Source organism: Artibeus jamaicensis, unplaced genomic scaffold (genome assembly GCF_021234435.1).
Source record: "Artibeus jamaicensis isolate MK-2021 breed Jamaican fruit bat unplaced genomic scaffold, CSHL_Jam_final scaffold_537, whole genome shotgun sequence".
Lineage (NCBI taxonomy): Eukaryota > Metazoa > Chordata > Mammalia > Chiroptera > Phyllostomidae > Artibeus > Artibeus jamaicensis.
The window spans coordinates 18,284,899-18,301,182 of NW_026522047.1; the positions used below are offsets into that span (position 1 = coordinate 18,284,899).

The following is a 16,284-nucleotide window of genomic DNA, read 5'->3' on the forward strand; positions in this document are numbered from 1 at the left end:
CTGTTACTGTCTTCCTGTGCCTCCCACGGTTGTACTGAACGTCGGATTCTAAAATGAAACCTGGGCTCTGGTCAAAGCTCTCCTTGAACTAGGTGTGTGCCACGGAACTAGTTGTCCAGAGTTGTGCTTTCATATCCCAACTGTCAAGTGAAGGGGAGAGACTCTGTCACTGGTTTTCAGGTTGTGTTGTGCAGGGTGCTGTCTGGGGACTAGTCTGTGGGAGGCAGGGACCCGCTGAGGGGAGGTCTTCATCCGGCCTCTACCTGAGCAGCTTTGCTGATCTCTTGGTTGTACTACCCACTGGTTGTACGATCTTGGCCAAGTTGCTTCACCTATGTGTGTGTGTCTCAGTTTGCTCCCCCCAAAAGTGGGCATAATAATAGAGCCTGCCTCGTAGAGTTGCAATACTTAAATGAATCCATAAATGTAGCTACACCCAACCTTACAAGGGATGGTGGGTCCAAAAGTGGCCCTCCAGAGATGTCCCTTTCTGATTTCCTGGACCCATATGTGATTTCACTCAGCAAAAGGGACTTTGCTGATGGGATTAAAGTAAGGACCTTGAGATGCTGAGGGTAGCCTGGGTCATCCTGGTGGGCCCATTGTAATCACAGTTGTCCTCTAAGTAGTCAGAGAAAGAGATGTGATGACAGAAGTTGCAGTGAGGAGCCTGGCGGCTGGGGACTGTGGGCTGAGGAATTGGGGCATTCTTTAGGCGCCGCCGGAAAAGGCAAGGAAATGGGTTATGCCCTGGAGCCTGCAGAGGGAGCACACTGCCCTGTGAGACGCAATTTGGACTCTTGACCGCCAGAACTATAAGGTAATAGATTTGTGTCATTTTAAACCACTAAGTTTGTGGAAGTTGGTTACAGCAACTGTAGGAAACTAATACTTAAGTGTTAGCTGTATTTTCTGTTCTCACGCTGAATAAGATTCTCTTTGAACAAAGGGATCGGTGGCCAGAGACACTTTGAAAACGAGTGGGGCAGGTGATTGCCAGCCTGCCCTTCTTACGCACTAGCCTGTGCGGTAGGTGCTTTCTGTACCCAGGACCCAGCCTGCGTCGGCTCCACCTTTGCCGAATGTGCATGGTACACTTGAAAGCTGGGTGAGGCTGGGTGGTGTTCTCCAACCCGGCCCTCCTTGTGGGATTGCGCGCAGTTCCCAGCTCGCTCCCAGCTTTGGAGGGCTTCTTTGTGATCAGTTGGCTGTGTTAGTAAACAGGATCTGGCCATCTGTAACGTGCTGTGTTAGTTCTTGAGCCAGCTCCATCCAGGTTTATGCATCTGTCCGGGGTGCTTGGATCTTTGTGGACTCAGCTTAGTTTCCTTTTACCGCATAAATTCATCAATCCTAGTGACATTAGACTCTATTTTTTCAGTGATTAAGAAGGGCTCACTACACAAACACCCCGGTTGGGCTGGATTTGGGAGTTAGGGCTAGGAGTGCCTTAACCTAACAGCTCCGAGACCTTGCTGGCCCACGAGCTGCTCCCAGAGCGGCCTGTGATTTGCCCTTCAGGCCTCGACTAGCCCAGAAACGCATTTCGGGCTTGTGAAATATTTGCACATCTTCTTATATCTACAGAGTGAGTTATTTACTTTCTTTTTTTTTTTTACACATACAGAGAGGCCACAACGCTGTTCTTGTGTAAAGTGCAGCTGCTGCATTCGTAAATGTGGAAAACACGAAGCAAAATGTGAAGCTGGTCTGCAGTCCTAGAGGAATCTTGTTTCCCTTCCAGGGCACTTGGATTAACATCAGCATTATTTCTTTGGCATGAATCTGGCGTGAAGGATATTAAGTTCTCAGAGTCCGTACCCTGCTTCTCTCTAAATAAAACATTGAAGAATTCTGCGACATGTTTTGATGTGCAGAATGGTGGCAGAGGTTCCCTTGGCAGAATTTTTGCATAGTTGCTAATCTAGTAATTTAGGTCTCTACATGCAAAGGAATGTGAGCTGCTAGGTGCAGTTTGCCTAGTTTTAAAAAGGTTTCAGAATCCAGTATGGTTTGTGAAGAATCCTGTACTTTAAATGTAATGTGTGAGAAAGGTGCGTTTATTTGCTGGGTCATTTTTCCTGTTCAAGCCCAGAATTCAAAAACATGTCCTCGAATGTCCCCATTACTGCTTTGGTTGATGGGGTGGAAAGTTGTAGGAGATGACAACCTTATTAGGCAGGTCAGGCTTGTAACTTCAGGGGCTAGAGCATACCCAGGGGTCTGCCTAGAAATTCAGTTCGAGCAGAGCAACCTCAGTAGAAAGGTACCCCATTCACCTCCAAACGCCTCTATGTGTCTGATAGTTCACGGTCTTAACTGTAAACCCTCAATAGGTGGCTGTGCTATGAGAAGTAGTTTCCTCGTGCACAGTCATCAAGGGTGAGCAGCGGCAGCTTGGCCAGTGTCTGGAGGCTCTGTGAATATGGATTGCAGCTGGGCTCGGATCTTTGCATGTGGTGTCTTCCTTCTCAAGCTCAGCAGGTCCCAGTTATAATGCCTCATGTCTCAAACTGCTCCTGCCCTGCAAAGGCCCTGGTTGTGGTTTTCTCTCCCATTTGTCTACAGACTGAGGATCTAAAAATTCCGGTGTGGGAGATTTTGAAGTGGCCAGCTCATTTGAAGAGTGCAGATTACATGAAGTCTTTCAAGTTAGCTGTGGTTTCTGTGCACACTCTGGCTTGGTCCTGTCCACTACTCGGAGTCACGTCAGCTTCGAAGGTGTTTCAGGAGAGCAGTGTGCTTCAGAGTATTCCGGAATTAGTGGGCGGGAGAGGATGGGGGCTGGGCACGGAGGCCCAGGCAAGTGAATTTCCATTTGGTTAGAATTCTGCATTTGAACCATTTGGATAACTAGTCGACCTCTGGGTGAAGGACCTGGGAATGATGTGAAATCTCTTGAAAGTTGGAATGATGTAATAGAAAGGACATTTGTGGAAGCTTGAGAAAACTATTCTTTGCCTCCAGGACTTATTACCAGCAGTCTAAAAAGTCTGTGACCTTGATCAAGTCTCTAATCTGTCTCTGAACCTACTTCAGATAAGGTAGCACCAACACCTACCTGGAGGCTGATTATAGAAAGTAAATGATACAGTAGTCAAGTAAATGATACAACTGTATAAACCACTTATGAAAGTAAATGACGTAAGTGATTAAACATTCAGTAAAGGTTGTTCTGACTAGTGCCCTCCACCCCCCATCTTTGCTCAGTAGGAGGGATATTACCAGCCTTTGTGACTAGTGAATTCAGACTGGGTGAGTTTCATGTGCAGTGGTATTGGAACAAGCATTATCCTTTGCACAAAGCAACTTTGTGTTTATTTTATAGACTCTAGTAAACCTAGTAACCTGTCTTATGATTTTATATTACGTTGAGCACAGCAGTAGTTACCTGTGAAAGTGTAAACTACATGTGAGAAGAAATACATTCAAAACATGCTAAGCAGTGGAAAGATGATGAATTCGTGATGATTAAAAGGAATGGAGTTTGGGATAGTCAAATTTTTAAACAATAAAAGTTTTGCATAATGAACTCTAATAACACCAGAAGGAAGTCAACAAAAAGGGAAAGAGTGAGGAAAATGGTTATATTCTACAATGAATTGATGTGACTACAATACTTAGTGCAGAAGTTAGACAAAAGCATGCTTCTTACAGAGAAGAAATATAATAGCTATGTAATCGAACCCAGATTTAATTTGCTATGTCATAAACATTTCCACTCACAGAATTAGAAATTATGAAATAAATATTCAAAGCTGCTGTATTTAAGTTTTAACTTTCCATAGAGCTTCCTACATTGATCATAGAACCATGGTCTTTAAGGTGACCTGACTGGGTATTTTGGATAAAATGCTCAAAGGAAACAGCTCAAGAGGGAGAATATAATTTATACCAGCATTGGTAATATAAAAAATAATATATATATGATACGTGTAAGTAAATATAAACATAAATATGTACATGTGCACAAATATATATATTACAAATAAATATATTTGTAATATATATTACAAGTAATAATAAACCCACACACTATTAATGTGTGGAAATACGTGCCTGATATAAATTACGACAGAAGGAGCCTGCCGTGGGCCCCATGTCGGGGACATGGGGAGCCGCAGGCCGCAGGGGCTGCCTCAGGGGCGCGATATTCTAGAGGGGAGAATAGCCCCAAGTCATTGGTGGCTAAATAAGGTTATGTTAGGTAATAAGTGCTATGAAGAAAATAAAATGGCCAAGGAAGAGAGAGGGGCTTAGGACAGAGGGGTGACTTTATTTTAGAGAGGATGGTTGGAGGGAAGGTTCTTAGCTGAGCCATCAGTGTTCAGAAGGACCCGTCAGGTGGCAGTGGGGGTGGGGAGGGAGCCGCCAGTTCATGAGCTCTCGGGCTGGAATGACTTTGGCCTGTGTGAACCAAGAACAGGCCAGTGTGGCTAGACCTGAGAGAACAGTCCTGTGGTTGCCTAGATTACAATAGAAACTGAGTGATTTTTGAGCGGCCTATAAATAGCTAGGCTCTGCTTTTATATGATTTAAACATTTTTCTATTAATGTGAAAATTTTGGCAAGAATACAGAAGTATATGAAATAAATGTGCATTTTAAAGAAGAATAATAAAGCAAATGTCCACAGACCCAGCACCAGAAATTCTCCTCTTATTCCCCGTGTAGCTTCGGGACTGCGTTGCGCTGACCGGCTCCCGTGTGAAACACCGTGTGACTTTGGAGATAGCCATTCACTTGCTGTTCTGTGACTTAGTGACCCATCTGTACTTTGACCCAAACTTAAGTGTAGTGTGGCTTGTCTTGAATTTTATGTAAAAGAACCTTACTGTGTGTATTCTTCTGTGACTGGCTCCTTCCAAACTGAGATTCATTTGTGTTGCTCTGTGAATTTTTCGTTGTAGTGTAACTTAGCTGCTTGTTCTGTTGATTGGTATTGGTTTTTTCGTGTTTGGCTATTATTTTGCCTACTATTGTGATCAGGGCTGTGGATTTTCTAGTCTACAAAGTGCACATTCGCTAGAGTTTATCTTGGGAATTTACTTAGGAAAACAAAGTCTGGGTTGTAGGGTGTCCCCAGGTTGGATAGACAACGCCAAACTCCATAACGAGTAATCCTGCCCACCTTCGCTCTCACCCGTCACCGGCCGGGTCTGAGGCTATCTGTCGCTGCACGGACAGGCTCCCACTGACACTTGAGGTTTCCAGACTTAGGAGGTTTTGCCAGTCTGATGGGTGTGTCAGGCATCTCGAGGTTTCACTTTTTACTGTTATTATCACTCATGAGTCCGAGCATCTTTTGATATGGTTACATGTAGGCCAGGTGTATCTCCTTCACTTGTTTTCCTGAAGGGCCGATTCCAGTGTTTTTCCCAGTTTTTTCTTGGGGTTCTGCCTTACCTCATTGTGTAGTAGCTATTTATACCTTCTCTCTGTGTGCTTATCTTCCTTTTTTGAGTCTTTATTTTTTCTTTAAAGTTTAATTTTTTTTAGAGACGGGAGCAGAGGGAGAAAGTGAGGGAGAGAAACATCCATGTGACAGAGAAACAGTGACTGGTTGCCGCTCGCATGTACCTACCAGGGACCTGGCCTACAACCCAGGCATGTGCCCTGATGCCTGACCAGCTGAGCCACACTGATCAGGGCCTTTCTATGTCTTTAAATATTTAAAAATTTAACAGTACGGTCTTGTCTTGACTGCTTCCTACCTGTGTGGGGAACTCTGCTTCTGTCCCATCTGACTGATGGGACAGTAATACGGTGACTAAGTCACACGTCTTTCATCAACCAGGAGGTTTGCTTGTACTTGTTTACACGGAGTCGGGCAAAGATGTAGAAAACTTTCTGAGGTAGAGGCTCTGAATTAGCAGAGGGAAACATTCTGTACGTTCTGTTGGCCGCAAGCCCTGTCCGGGGTCAAGGGGTTGGAAGATAGACTCTGTCTCTTGCTGGGAGAGCTGCAGAGTCTGCTTGAAAAGCAAAGCACCGACATCCAATATTACCATATTTTGCTGTGTTTAATGCACTCTTTTTGCCCAAGGATTTGAGGGAAAAATAAGGATGTGCATCACACATGGAGATAACAACCACATACCAATTGTTAAGTACAATAATCTTATGTATAATGTGTACAAAAATCATGGGTGCACATTATACACGACAACATATGGTATTTTTGCATGAGTTTCAGGTGTACTGCACAGTGGTTAGACAATCTTATATGTTCCAAGTGTTTTCTCCAATACTTCCAGTACCTACCTGGCAGCACACCTAGTTATTGCAGTATTATTGACTGCATCTTTTATGCAGTACCTTACAACCCCATGACTGTTCTGTAAGTGCCAATCTTTACCTGAGACGCTTCTATCTGAAACCGTGGCAGCCAGCCAGATCTCACTGAGCCCTGGAAGACACTATCCAGGGGGTGTGTGTTCACAGCCCGAGGAAATCAGTCAAGCACTGACCTGATGAAGCAGAGAATGGGAAAGTGCCTTAGGGAGCAAGGGGAAGCTGGGAGATCTCTGAGGAAGAAGAGGCTGTGGAGGCAGTAAACAGCTCCCCAGCACCTGCCCTCTGCCGGGATGGAGAGTGGAAGACAAGCAAGCCCGCGGGGGCACCAGATAGAGGGAGATGGACCCCGTGGTGCAGTAGTCGAGTCGTGCCTCTTGGCCGGTTGAGGGGCGGAGAGTTCCTCAGCTGTGTTGCCGGTAGGAGGAATAATTGTCGTCTCAGCTTGGACTGTACAACAAGGACCCAAGTCATGATCAAGTCTTTCTCTCCAGGTCTCTCGGCAGCCCAGCGGAAGTTTGCCCACTCACTCAGAGACTTTAAATTTGAGTTCATCGGGGACGCGGAGACCGATGATGAACGCTGCATAGGTACGTGAGGGTGGGATTCGGGCTTGCTGTCCTTTGCTGTGTCTGCCAAGTAATCATTATTCTCTCTTGACAGATGCTTCCTTGCGTGAATTTTCTAATTTTTTGAAGAACCTGGAAGAACAGAGAGAAATCATGGTGAGTCGTGGGATGTAGATGAGTGAGTCCAGCTTTAATCAGGGAAAACCCGGGTTTCCATGCTGGTTCTGGTGGAGCTTTGGTGCACCATCCACGGTGGACATGGTGCAGAGAGGTTTCCGGAGCTCGGAGTTTCAGTTGTGCTGTGGTGCTGGCCATGGCGCTGGCCGTGGCGAGATCTCAGACTGCTGGACCCCTAGACCTGTTTTTTTATCTGGAAAAGTAGTAGGTTGGACTTACCAGGGCCACCCAGGCTCGTATAAGCGGTAGAGCATTTTCATTTAAATTGCGTCTCATGCAGAACATTAACATATCAAAAAGATAAAAGCAGAAAGGCAGGTGTGCGTGCGTGCGTGCGTGCGTGCGTGCGTGTGTGTGTGTGCGCGCGCGCACAGGGCAGGCAGGGTGGTGTTGAATCTATAGATTTCGAGGCTGTGTGGAGTGGGAGAGAACTCAGGCCTGGAAGTGTGTGACATCCTGCTTTGCCTTGACATTCATGGTCCCAGCAGTAATAAGAGCTGCCCTTCATCGGGTCTCCTATGTGTGCTTGATGCCATGCTGAGTGCGTCCAGTGGATGGTCTTATTTACGTCAGCCATGCATTTCGAGTGTATTAAATGATACTTGCTTATCTTCCTTACAAGCTTGCATTTACCTCTTACTGACTGGCGCTCCTTTGTCCCCCAGAGGTTCCCAGTAGAATTGGAAATGGATTAAGACACACTACCTAGTCTCACCTGTTTTTTTAGATTTTAATAAAAGGACACACTAGTTTTTTCTATGTTTTTGAGGATGAGTACTACCTGGAATCATGTTAAAGTGTGTCTGAGTGCGTTCATATGTTTGTGGTGGTGGTAATGATATTGAACGTGGTAGCTAAGTTAGTTAACCTCTGCTTTGTGCCCAGTACTGGTCTAAGCTGTTTCCCGAATAGTAAGTCACTTAATTTTCACATCAACTCTGTGTATGAGACTCTGTTACTCTCCTCCCTCCTCCCTCCTTCCTCCTTCCTTCTTCCTTTTTCCTTCTTTTTAATTATCACCTTAGGATATATTACTGACTTGATAGAGCGAAAGAGGAAGAAACACTGATGTGAGAGAGAAACATCAACTGGTTGCCTCCCATATGCACCCCAACTAGCTATGGGTATTGAACCCACAACCTAGGTATGTGCCCTGACTGGGAATCAAACCCACAAGTTTGTTGGACAGGATGGTGCTCCAGCCAACTGAGCCGCCTGGCCAGGGCACCATCCACCTTCTTTGCCAGCTTTCTTCATGTTACTGTAATCTTATGGATAGTATCTGGTGGGATTTCTTTCCAGTGGGGTTGGAGTAGGGGAAGAAGTGGGGGGGGGCACAGATTCTGATTTGAAAGTGATAGGGACATAAGGTCCCTAAAAGCACTAACATAATCTAATCTTCACTGTACCCTAAATTCTGAGATAATTGGTATATATTGAGTACTGTGGCCCTGTTAGGTTATTCTGGCACAGACTGACTTGTTCAGCCATTATTCATTCATGTGATCCTGTCGTCACCGATTTTTCGGCTGAGTGATCTTAGGTGGCGGTAGTGCTGTGACGTCACCTTTCTACTACAGGAAGTGGGCGTGAGCGTGTGGGTGGTGCAAGTGCACGTCCTTAGCTTTTGTGAATAGTGTCAATGGTTGTCTCAGCTGTCTTTGATGTTTAGTGCACTTTCCTGGGATCCTGAGTATTCAGCAAATATGGATTGGATCGCCTTAGAATCTGCACACAGAAGCAAACAAAGCGAACTCCCTGCCCTCAGGGAGGTCACAGTCTAGAAAGGGGAGGTGAAAATACAAACAAACAGATAAGCACATACTATGTTGTCGGGTAGTGATAAACACTACAAAATTTAATAAAGAAGGGTAAGTGGCCAGGGAGTCGGGCGGGGTCCTTTTATAGCTAGAGTGGTGAGGGAAGGCCTTCCCACAGAGAATGGCGTGAGGCGTCCTGGTATCTGTGGGAGAGAGGTCTGGTCAAATCGGCACTGAGTCTCAGCTTTGCAGGAACACCCAGCGATCCCTGTCTTGATGCTGCTCTGTTTTCGCTTCATGTTCCTTGGATTGAATTGACTGGGTCAAAAAACCGCAATGTCTTCTTGGCCCCAGGCTAAGGATGGCATGGTTCTCAGAGCTATTGTTAGCTGACTTATTGATTTAATCTTATCCATCTTAGGTTGGAGGCTGGTTTTCAGCGCAGGGCGGAAGAATTTGATGTTGTCTGTATAAGGCCATGAAATTCAGAGAGGAATGGGAGTGTCTCTTTGGACCCTTTTGTGGGAACAGCAACACCTGCTGGATAGCAGGAAACCGCACGAAGCCAGAGAGCCATGGGCGCAGCTATGGCCAACCATAGAATTTACAGGACATCTGCTGCTGCTGCTGCTGCTGCTGCTGCTGCTGCTGCTGCTGCGGCTCCTTCTTTTTTCCCTTTTTTGTTTGGAAAATTTTGAGCATGTACAAAGTAGAGAAGAAATATATAATGAAGCCACATGCAGTTACCACCCGGCTTCGACAGCCATTGCCACACAACCAGTCTTGTTTCTCCTACGCCCGTCACTACCCCGTTATTTTGACAGAAATCCCAGCATCATCCATAAATACCTTAGTGTGTAGCTCTTGCATTTTGTTAGCTCATCTAACTCTTTTGTACCACAGTGCCCTTGTGGGTACTTGTTTTCAGGTACCACACCTGAAAACAAAGAACAGTTCCCTAATATCATAAAAACTAGATCATATTCAAATTTTTCTGATGTTCATTCACATTTCGTCATTCCTGCCTCCTCCCCCCATAACAGTTGGTTTGTTTGAACCTGGATCCAAACACAGTACATTGTATTGATAAGTTTTTAAGTCTCCTTTAATCTCTAGGTTCTTTCTCTTCCCCTACCCCCTTGGTAAGATGCTTCCTGATGCTTTTCTATGAGCTTTAAAGGACCTAGATGACACTTGTTTTCTGCATTGTCAGTTACTATAATGAAGTGAAAAAAAGCTTAATACTTTGCCACTTAACCCATATTGATGTTCTTGGGTGTTTCTGTCTAATCTTGATAGTTAGTGGTCACTTTTTTTAAGCACGTCAGTTGTATTGAATCATTCTGGCTATCTTTTCACTTTTACATAGCTTCGCATACTTATGAAAAAAGTCGTTAATGCTTTACTAGACACCAGCCTTAGACCTTGGAGTAAGAAAAGACACCTGTCTCAGGAAGTGTCCAGTGTGGTTCTGCAGAGAAGGTGGTAAAGAGAGAATTAAAATACGTTGGGCTCCGTGCAGGAACCGAGGTGGAGGGTGTGGCTGCGAGGAGTGGGGGTGGCCCTGCTCGTCCCTCAGGAGGGGCTGATGGGAGAAGTGGGGTTCGAGCTGGAGGTCAGCGGCCCAGACGCCTGGGAGGCTGTGTGGTTTTGCCAGGTTGCCAGCACAGTGACGAGGCGATAAGGATGACCTTTCAGTAGCCAGATTCCAGTGCGTTCTGAGAAAAACTCTCATTTTACTTCAAATATTATAAGCCAGCAGCATATCGAAAACCACAGTTTTTTAAAAAGAATGCAAAATGATACAGCTGTTAATGAAGGTAGAACTATTCTAAGATGGGTTCCAAGAATTTAGGAAAATCTCACTTGCTCACTGCATCTCCAAAAGCGATCAGGATTTTCTGAAGTTCTGCATTAAACGGTGGTGTAGTATAATAATTGTGTATTTGTGAGTAAGACTGAATCATCAAAATGTTAAAAAAATATGTGTTTTAGAAGGCAAAGACCAATGCCAAATATTTTCAAAAAGCAGTCTGTTTCCTAAATAAATGTTCAAATCGGATTTGGGGTTTTAAGGGATAGAGTCATCTGGAAGCTCAGTGATCCAGGAACAAATTTTTCCTTGTTGGTTTTGAGCCACCAGATCTATGTATCTTGACGTGCCTAATCTGTGCACTGCATGGGATGCGTGTACACACACACACACACACACACACATACACTCATTCCGACAAATGCTGTCGCGTGCCTGCTCCATGGCAAGCACTTTGCCAAATGCTGTGAAGCCCAGTGCGTGGTTCCTACCCTTCAGGAGTTAGCTGTCCACTGGGGGCGGTGGCCAAAAGCACGACATTTCGTCCTGTCGTGTAGGGACAGGGCAGGCATCCTGGAGCCACGGTTCCTCAGCCGTGTTTACCGGTGAACCGGTGAACCGCAGTCAGCCAGATGGGGAGGGAGGGTGAGTGCGGCACTAGTTAGTTCCTCCTCGAGGAAGACCAGTTGATTTTAAAAAAGAGGGAGGGGTGTGTTGCCTGTCGCCCCCACTCAGGTCCAGCTCTGCAGCTGTTACAGGACTTGTTGGAGCAGGCAGTGGAAGGACACCAGTCTCCTCAGTCACAGTGTCTTCCTCTGTGCACAGCAGTCCAGTGACTCTGAATGGTGTGGCCCGTCCTTTAAACGGCCAGGATCGTCTTGTTCAGGAACAGTGTTTTCGAGTAGTCTGTGCTCAGCCCTGTTGCCAGCCCTGACTGAGAAAGTGAGCCTGTCACTCGAGTTGGGGAGCCAGGACAGCGAGTGGCCAGTGTGGCTGTGCTGTGCCCTGGGAGTGCTCTCGGAGGGGGGAGCCCTGCGTGGCGTGGACACCAGCATTCCGGAGATGTTCTCTCTGCCACTGCAGGACAGGGTGTACTTCTCGGAGGTGGGCTGCTGGCCAGGAATTTAAGAACCTTTAAAATAGCCCTGTAGTGTTTATGATGTTCTTTTAAAAGGGCTCCCCACTGTATTTGCTTCTCTGCACGTCTGAGTGAGTTCCGCCCTCCCAAACAGTACCACTCAGTTCTGGAGCGCTGGCACACCAGGGCAGGCACACCAGGGCAGCCGCACCAGGGCAGCCGCAGGAGGCCCAGTGGCTGAGGGGAGCTGCAGGGAAGCAGAACAGCAGGAGGGAGGAGGTCTGGCTTGCCAGATGGTGTGCAAAGGCACCCCCTTCGCATCCAGAGGGGGCTGGGGCCTACGGGGGCTGGCAAGCAGAGGTGAGGAGGGGGTGTCCTGTCCACCAGCTGCATCCTTTCCCACATGAGCAGCTGACCCTGTGCATGCACAGACTCTGAAGGTGGTTGAGACCCTCTTCCTCCCTGCTGCCCCTCTGTTAAGAAAGCGCTGGGCTAGGGAACACTGGCTGGGTGATCTGCCCTTGGCTTACAGCCTGCTGAGGAAGGCTCGAAGCTTCTGAGGTCCAGAGGTTTTCTGTTAGTTTGCATGGTTCCAGGGGAGACAATGGTGCTTCCTCAGCCTTAGTCCGATTTGCTTCACTGTTTTCTCATTCCTTTTTTCATTGTGTCCAATATCTTACAGTCAGATAGGTAAGTGGTTTCTATATCTTTCTGGGTTTTTTTGCCCATGATTTTTGCTCCAGATTTCCTCTTCTTACTAAATTTTCAAAAGCATGTCATGATATTACTAGAGTAACACATGTTGGTTAAAATGAACTAAACCATTTTTACCTTCTGGTAGAAATTTTCACAATCGTCTCTTTAGTACCCCTAGGGCAGCGGTTCTCCAGGTGTGGCCCCTGGCCCAGTAGCATCACCCTCACCTGGGAATGCGCCAGAAATGCACACCCCTGGGCACCACCCTGACCTGCTGAGTCAGAGACTCTGGGGTGGGGTTCATGGGTCTGTGTGTGATAAGCCCCCGGGGTATTGTCAGGCCTGCCAAAATACAGTCAGAGCCCCCGCCGAGGGCACCAGTGAAATCCCTTGCTGCCGTCCCTGACCGTGGGGGCAGAGCTGCCTGCACATGGAGGCAGTGAGTGGGAACTGCCTTTCCGTGGCTGTGCCTACCTCGAGGTTAAAATGGTCTTAAAAAAACTTGGCGTTTACCTGCGATTTCCGAAGGATTTCGCACTGTATCTAGGTTGTTTATTTTAATGGCCCAGGTTTCTGCTGCTGGGGATTTTTGTGTTACCTTGGGTTCAGCATTGCTTGTGAGCTCCTGTCATGTGTTTAGTGCCCAGACATCCGTGCCATTGGAGAGATTGTGTTTTAGTTTCATTTGCCTTTAATTGTATTTTTTTATGGTATATTGGGAATGTTTTAATCAGGTTTTTTTTTTTTTTTTTACAAAGTGTTACATTTTTGTACAAAATTCTGCTGGCGGGCATTTTCAGATGGGGGAAATCCATCTTGAATTTATTTATGAAAAATTTCTCAGTTTAGTTTAAAAGTTTTCAGGGGCCTAACTCCATGAAGACTCTTTCTCCTTGAAACTGACCTTTACAATTTGACCGCATTGTTTTTTTCATACAAAACCTTGTTATTTTCTTTTTTATAAACCCATGATAATTCAGTCAGATGTGGATGTCATTGTGCAACCTGTTTTTTCTTTCTTTAAAAAAAATTTTTTTTGAGAGGGTCCCTTTTGAGAGTTGGAATTTTCTGGCCTAGAACCCTGTGAAGGTTTCAGTGAGGACTCAGTCCAGTCGAAATTCTACAGGAGTGAGGGCGTCCGAGGCCAGAGGCCAGGCCCCCCACCCGGAGCCCCTCTTGGAGAGGCCGTGCCTCTGACTCAGTGCTGTCTCCCTCGGTGACTCAGTGTCATCTGTGGCCTCGTGGCCTCGTGGCCTCGTCATCCTCACACCCTACTTCCCTACTGAAACCTGGGTTTCTTGTATTTAATATCTTTGGGCGTGTTCTCTGCTTCTGAGGAATGAGCTAGCTCTTCTGAAAAACCAAGCAACACTGTCGTGAAAGAGCAAAGAACAGACACCTCCTTCCCCCACCCCACCCCCATGCCACCAGGGACACCAGTGTGGAACCAGCCTGAATCATCTAATTCAGGGAAGTGGTCCCAGTAGTGGGAATTAGTTCAGCTGAATGCACAGTTCATGAGAAAAATACCATGGGTGGAGCCAGGGCGCCTCAAATCAGCCTTCGGATCCTGTCTTGAAGTACTCAGGGGTATGGCCTTGCCCCCCAAACCACACAAGAGCTGAGAGAGAACTGAGGATGATTTATATTGGACCACTGGAACTGTGAACTGGAATGATTTGATACGTCCCAACGTAAGTTGGTGATAGAGACTAAAATCGAATCCTCCTAACTTGGTATCCCAAAGACAGTATTCCTTGCTTTCAGCTCCTTGTGAGATTTAATGCGCTCCCCCCTAGCTTTAAACACAGGTGAAATGGGCGTGTGTCGTTATAGCTGCGGTCCAATGCACAGCAGCCATGAAGAAACATGAAGTGGGTTGTATTTCTTCTGGCCTGTTTGGACAGCTGTAGTATCTCAGTATTTCAATCACCAAACCATTTAGGGACCAGGTAAAGAGGAAATCCGAATCCTGGTGGGTGTTTGAAGACCTGCTAACGAGACCTTCTCTAGGTCAAGGAAGTGCTAATAATACCGGTGTCTGAAGAGGGGGTGTCATTGCATGAAAGAAAATCCTGGAAACCACGGCGAAGCACTCTTTAAAGAAATAATGCATCGCCAATATTTTTATGTATTGATTTGTATTTTGGGAGGGAAGCAGTGGGAGCGGGGAGAGAGATTTGCCATTCCACTTACTTATGCATTCATTGGTTGCTTCTTACATGTGCGCTGAGTGGGGATCGAACCCTCAACCTTAGTGTAGTGGCACAGTCTAACCCACTGAGCCACCTGGCCAGGGTGCATCTCCAGTATTCTTGACAACAAAGAAGAAAAAAAACTATGTGGCAGAAGCCAGATATCGGTGACTGAAATGGAGGTGATTCAGAGGAGTTAGACTCTGAAGCTTCAGAAATATCTTAACAAGCTGTTTGTTTATTTCTTTTTTAATGAATATACAAGAAGGATACATGATAAAATATGTCTAACTCTGATGAAAGAGCTTTTCCCATAAATATAAAAGCTGTAAGTGTTAAGATATTAAATCAAGATTTCATTAGCGCTTTTCCTTCATAGTCTGTAAAATAATGGAATGTCTTATGATTAGTGGCGTGATATAGTTCATTATGATATAGTTCATTATGATGTAGTTCATAAGAGTTAATGAACTATAGACTACAGTGGTGGTAGGGATGATGGAGGTCAAGAGAACTACCAGTGGTCATGGTGGTACAATGGGAAGAATGTGGACTTTGGAAACTGTTGCAGCCAGAAGGCAGCTCTCAGATCTCCAGCTGCAGGGAGTGCAGTTGACCATCAGGCTCAGCTGCCCTGGGGTTCCATCACTGCATTAGGAGGCTACACTGCTTATGTCTGCCCCCAGCCAGTGAGTGAGCACAGCAGGGGTGCTGAACCAGACTAAGCCTGGGGTCTCTGGAATCCTCTGACCTGAGGGAGCTTTCCCTGGAATTGTACTGTAGTCTAACACATGTCTGCCCAACTTCCCTCCCCCCTTCCCTCTCCCTCCCCTCCTCCCTCTCCCTCCCCTCCTCCCTCTCCCTCCCCTCCTCCCTCTCCCCTCCCTTCCCCCTCCCTTCCCCTCCTCCCTTCCCCTCCTCCCTTCCCCCTCCCCTCCCTTCCCCCCCCCCCCCCCCCTCCCCCCCCTCCCTTCCCCCCCCCCTCCCTCCTCCCTTCCCCCTCCCTTCCCTCCTCCCTTCCTCCCTTCCCCTTCCTCTTCACCTGGGCTCAGACCTGCATCACTGTCTGATAGCTCTTCCAGCCTTCTCTGACTCTCTCCCCCTTTTCTCTGACAGAGGCTTCTCCTAATAAATTTCTTGTATTTTTAATCCTGTCTTGTCTGCTTCTTAGAGGACCTGGATGAACACAGCAACAGACTGTTTTGGGTCAGAGATTATGGGTACAGAGACTCAACGCGGGTATATTTATGGGTACTCTTCTTCCCCATCAGCAGGAAGTGTTGCCTTTGCACAAAAACTCTGTTCTTTATATTATCTGAGTTTACAGGAGAGTCCCACTTCATCAATAACACAAAGACTTTTTGAGCACTGAGTCTGAGCTGGGCAGTGCGCTAGCACCTGAGGCTACAGCAGGACGGAGGCTCTTTGTCCTGTGCAGGCGGAGGGGCTGGGCTGCTGGCCGAATAGTCATGAAGAGGGAGCTCCAGTAGCCCGGGCCCGCAGGAGGGCTGGGGACCTCTGCTTGCATTGGTCAGGGGCATAGGTGTTTTCTCCGAATATTCTCTTTCTCTTGTGTTTTCTTGAGTCAATCAATGGTTTATTGTTTTGTTACTCAGGAAGTTCCCTTTGTCGCTATGCCACTGAACTATGCCATTGACTTGAGAAAGTGGAATGTTCGCTTATTTAAAGCCAGAAACAAAATT

At 46.6% G+C, this 16,284-nt stretch overlaps 1 protein-coding gene across 3 annotated transcripts in view; it reads left to right on the forward strand.

Moving 5' to 3' along the window:
* The window catches only part of ARHGAP10 (Rho GTPase activating protein 10), a 246,072-nt gene that overhangs the window by 58,047 nt on the left and 171,741 nt on the right, over positions 1-16,284 (forward strand). For 2 of the 3 annotated variants that reach the window (XM_037162342.2, XM_053658369.1), the window contains exons 2-3: positions 6,788-6,883; positions 6,957-7,018. The exons of the other annotated variant lie outside the window; for it this stretch is intronic. In XM_037162342.2, coding sequence (XP_037018237.2) covers positions 6,788-6,883; positions 6,957-7,018 — 158 coding nt within the window. The remainder of the gene's footprint in view (positions 1-6,787; positions 6,884-6,956; positions 7,019-16,284) is intronic. 3 annotated transcript variants of the gene reach the window in all.